This window comes from Limulus polyphemus, unplaced genomic scaffold, assembly GCF_000517525.1.
Source record: "Limulus polyphemus unplaced genomic scaffold, Limulus_polyphemus-2.1.2 Scaffold14121, whole genome shotgun sequence".
Taxonomy (NCBI): domain Eukaryota; kingdom Metazoa; phylum Arthropoda; class Merostomata; order Xiphosura; family Limulidae; genus Limulus; species Limulus polyphemus.
Genome location: NW_013679731.1, coordinates 1 through 3,776, shown reverse-complemented (window position 1 = coordinate 3,776; position 3,776 = coordinate 1). Strand labels below are relative to the sequence as shown.

Below are 3,776 nucleotides of genomic sequence, written 5' to 3'. Positions count from 1 at the left end.
TTACTAAAGTACCGTTGTCACCTTCAAGCACTACTAAAGTACCGTTGTCACCTTCAAGCACTACTAAAGTACCGTTGTCATCTTCAAGCATTACTAAAGTACCGTTGTCACCTTCAAGCACTACTAAAGTACCGTTGTCATCTTCAAGCATTACTAAAGTACCGTTGTCATCTTCAAACATTACTAAAGTACCGTTGTCACTTTCAAGCATTACTAAAGTACCGTTGTCACCTTCAAGCACTACTAAAGTACCATTGTCATCTTCAAGCACTACTAAAGTACCGTTGTCACCTTCAAACACTACTGAAATGCAGAATGACAAGCCTGGTTTACACACACAACTTCAATCATTATTATCTTCTCACCTACCTTCTTGTGTGCCTCCAACTATAGTTTTATGGTGAATCTTCTTCAAGACTTCTAGAGCACAGGAAGCCACATAGCTTATCTCTGGACCAAACCGAAAGGACTGAAATAGGTGTTATTAGACATACGACTTCAAAATGACCCGTTGATCAAGTCACATACAAAGAAAAATGAACTACTAACAATTACTTGGCAACAAATTTTACTGCATGTTGGTTAATTAAAACACATTAGCGTGTAACACTGAGAGAATAAAGGTAAATGTGTTGTAACTCAATTGTTTTAATAAAAACACTGAATGGCTAATCAAGAGAATGTTCCAGTTTCTGATCCTTACCTTAGTGAGATAGAACATTTGGGAACTCTGGACAGAACTCAGTGCATTCACGGCTCCACGGAAGGCATAGATCTGCTGATTAGGATCACCCACTAGGATTTTAGGACATGGCTGTGAGAGGAGCAAGTCCAACATGGCTAAAGAAAAGGAAGTCAATAGCAGCACAGATTTTACAACTAATGCTAGAGATCTCATTTCACCATCTTCCCTTTAATACAGATGAAGAATATTTCATCATCAATAATTCACAAAGATTCAAGTAAGCAATCTACAGTCATCACACTACATATTCCTTTCAATACAAGATTAAAGCATAGCCAGTGTTTATCCCTATTGTTTTGAGACAGGTAACCCTGAAGTTACTGACGTGCTTTTATACTGTTCACTACTGGTGGGGGTCCACATAATGCATCATATTTAATAAGATGTTGTTTTACCTGTTACAACAAACATTCAAAATTGAAAAAAAAACTGATCATAAGTTTTGGTGCCCAGAAAGTGACTTTCTGAATTCTTCCTCCTATTTTTCAAATTAACATCTGCTGGGTAAAGTTTCACTGACTATCTATATTCAAAGAATAACGCATACAACCAGATAACGTATAAAACCAGGTAATGTATAAAACCAGATAATGCATAAAACCAGGTAATGTATAAAACCAAATAATGTATAAAACCAAATAACGTATAAAACCAAATAATGCATAAAACCAGATAATGTATAAAACCAGATAATGCATAAAACCAGATAATGTATAAAACCAGATAATGCATAAAACCAGATAATGCATAAAACCAGATAATGTATAAAACCAGGTAACGTATAAAACCATATAATGTATAAAACCAGATAACGTATAAAACCAGATAACGTATAAAACCAGATAACGTATAAAACCAGATAATGTATAAAACCAGATTCACCTAAGTTTACACATATAATATTTGAAGGTTCTTTGGTTTGATGAATCTTTCCTTTTTTTGCGAATCAGGATGCAGACTTTGATCCTTTTATTGATCAGGATGCGGACTTTGATTGCAACAAGAGATTTCATGAAATCAGGAAATAAGAGCAGAGTCATGATCAGGAAAAACTGATTCATTATTACCATGTATCAGAAATAGATATAGTGAAAATAGTGTTACTGATTTTAGGAGTTGTGGAATCTGTTTTAGAACTGGGAAGTTGACTGCTATCTGAAAGTGGTGGAATCATAATTATGGATTATAAGCCATTCAATAATGCAAACATTTTTACTTCTATTCTGATTTAGTGATTCAGTTAGTTCAATAACTGATGAACCTGTTTTTGATAAAGGTGTAACTGAAGTCAACGGAGCTCTTTGAAAGAAGAAATTTTGTTTTAAACTTGTCAGCAAGAAGACCACCTGAAATACCAGAGACATATTCTAAACACTCCCTGTGTCTAGTGCCAAATGTGAACATTGTTTTTCCAGCTATGAGAAAATTGAGAATATCTACTTTGCTCAGAATACAACTGGATGTTTCATTCATTGAACATTGAGCCTAAAGAGGCCATTAATCAATCAGCTCAAAAGACATAATTACAGCCACATAGTTAAAGATGTAGAGTGTTAGGGAAGAAGAAAATGATAAAAATTTGTCTGATTCTGATTAACTCTTCTATAAGACCAGGTCAAAATGACCTTTTACCCTGTTACAATCGAAATTTACTTAAATTTCATTACTTTAGTAGCAAGGTCTAGCAATAAACTTGGCACGAAAATATAGTTTATAATTAAAATTTTTATATTACTTACTAACTTATTAGTTTCAAAAAGAAAAAAACAACTCTAACTTTATTTTTCTGGGTCACATGACACACCTGAATTTTGAATTTTTCACTTCAGAAGTTAACATTTTTCTGAACTGAAAATGTATTTCCAATAGATTCTTACCTCTTATCAACTTGTACTGCCATCTGGTATTAAAATTATTAAACTATGTATAAAATGCTGAAAATGAAAATAAATTATGACAAGTACAGAATTAATAGACAAAATTTTGAATCACAACATGTTGAAGATATTTTGTTTTTTGAACAAGTGGATAAATTAATATACTAACCAGCATTACAGTCTTGAGCCTCATCAATTAAAATGCAGTCATAACCTTCCAGCCGAGGATGAGCGAGTTGGTACAGCTTTAGATAACCATCATGTGTGATGTACAAGTCTTGATCACTTCGGTTAGCCATTTTGTTCCAAAGGTCTTGTGCATCGTCTGCCATAGCCTGTAACAAGGTATTATAATAAAAATGGTTGTGTTCAAATGTTCGTTCGATAGCCGGGAATTTAAAGACGGTGTTAAACATCAGGAGTTTCATCTGTAGTGCAAGATTTTTTTTTTATCTTGGTAACAGTAACTGTTTGACAGAATTAAAATGTCACTCACATGGAAAATTCAACCTAATGTGTTGTATAATTCCAATTACTTAAATAAAAGTTGTTCTATTATAAAAAACCATACACACCAACAAAACAATATACATAAGAGCTCCTTTTGTGCACTAGAACAAATAATTATGGTTGAATTGGTATTAAACATAAAATATGCACTAGAACAAATAATATGGTTGAATTGGTATTAAACATAAAATATGCACTAGAACAAATATGGTTGAATTGGTATTAAACATAAAATATGCACTAGAACAAATAATTATGGTTGAATTGGTATTAAACATAAGATATGCACTAGAACAAATAATATGGTTGAATTGGTATTAAACATAAAATATGCATTAGAACAAATAAGATGGTTGAATTGGTATTAAACATAAAATATGCACTAGAACAAATAAGATGGTTGAATTGGTATTAAACATAAAATATGCACTAGAACAAATAATTATGGTTAAATTGGTATTAAACATAAAATATGCACTAGAACAAATAATATGGTTGAATTGGTATTAAACATAAAATATGCATTAGAACAAATAATATGGTTGAATTGGTATTAAACATAAAATATGCATTAGAACAAATAATATGGTTGAATTGGTATTAAACATAAAATATGCATTAGAACAAATAATATGGTTGAATTG

At 31.9% G+C, this 3,776-nt stretch overlaps 1 protein-coding gene across 1 annotated transcript in view; it reads right to left on the bottom strand.

The window, feature by feature from the left end:
- LOC111084151 (F-box DNA helicase 1-like) overlaps positions 1–2,957 on the bottom strand; it is a gene marked incomplete at both ends in the record, with an annotated part of 6,200 nt that extends 3,243 nt beyond the window's left edge. Inside the window, 3 exons of the mRNA XM_022380934.1 lie at positions 370–469; positions 704–840; positions 2,792–2,957. Of these exons, the coding sequence (XP_022236642.1) occupies positions 370–469; positions 704–840; positions 2,792–2,957 (403 nt within the window). The remainder of the gene's footprint in view (positions 1–369; positions 470–703; positions 841–2,791) is intronic.
- Positions 2,958–3,776: the final 819 nt, after the last annotated feature.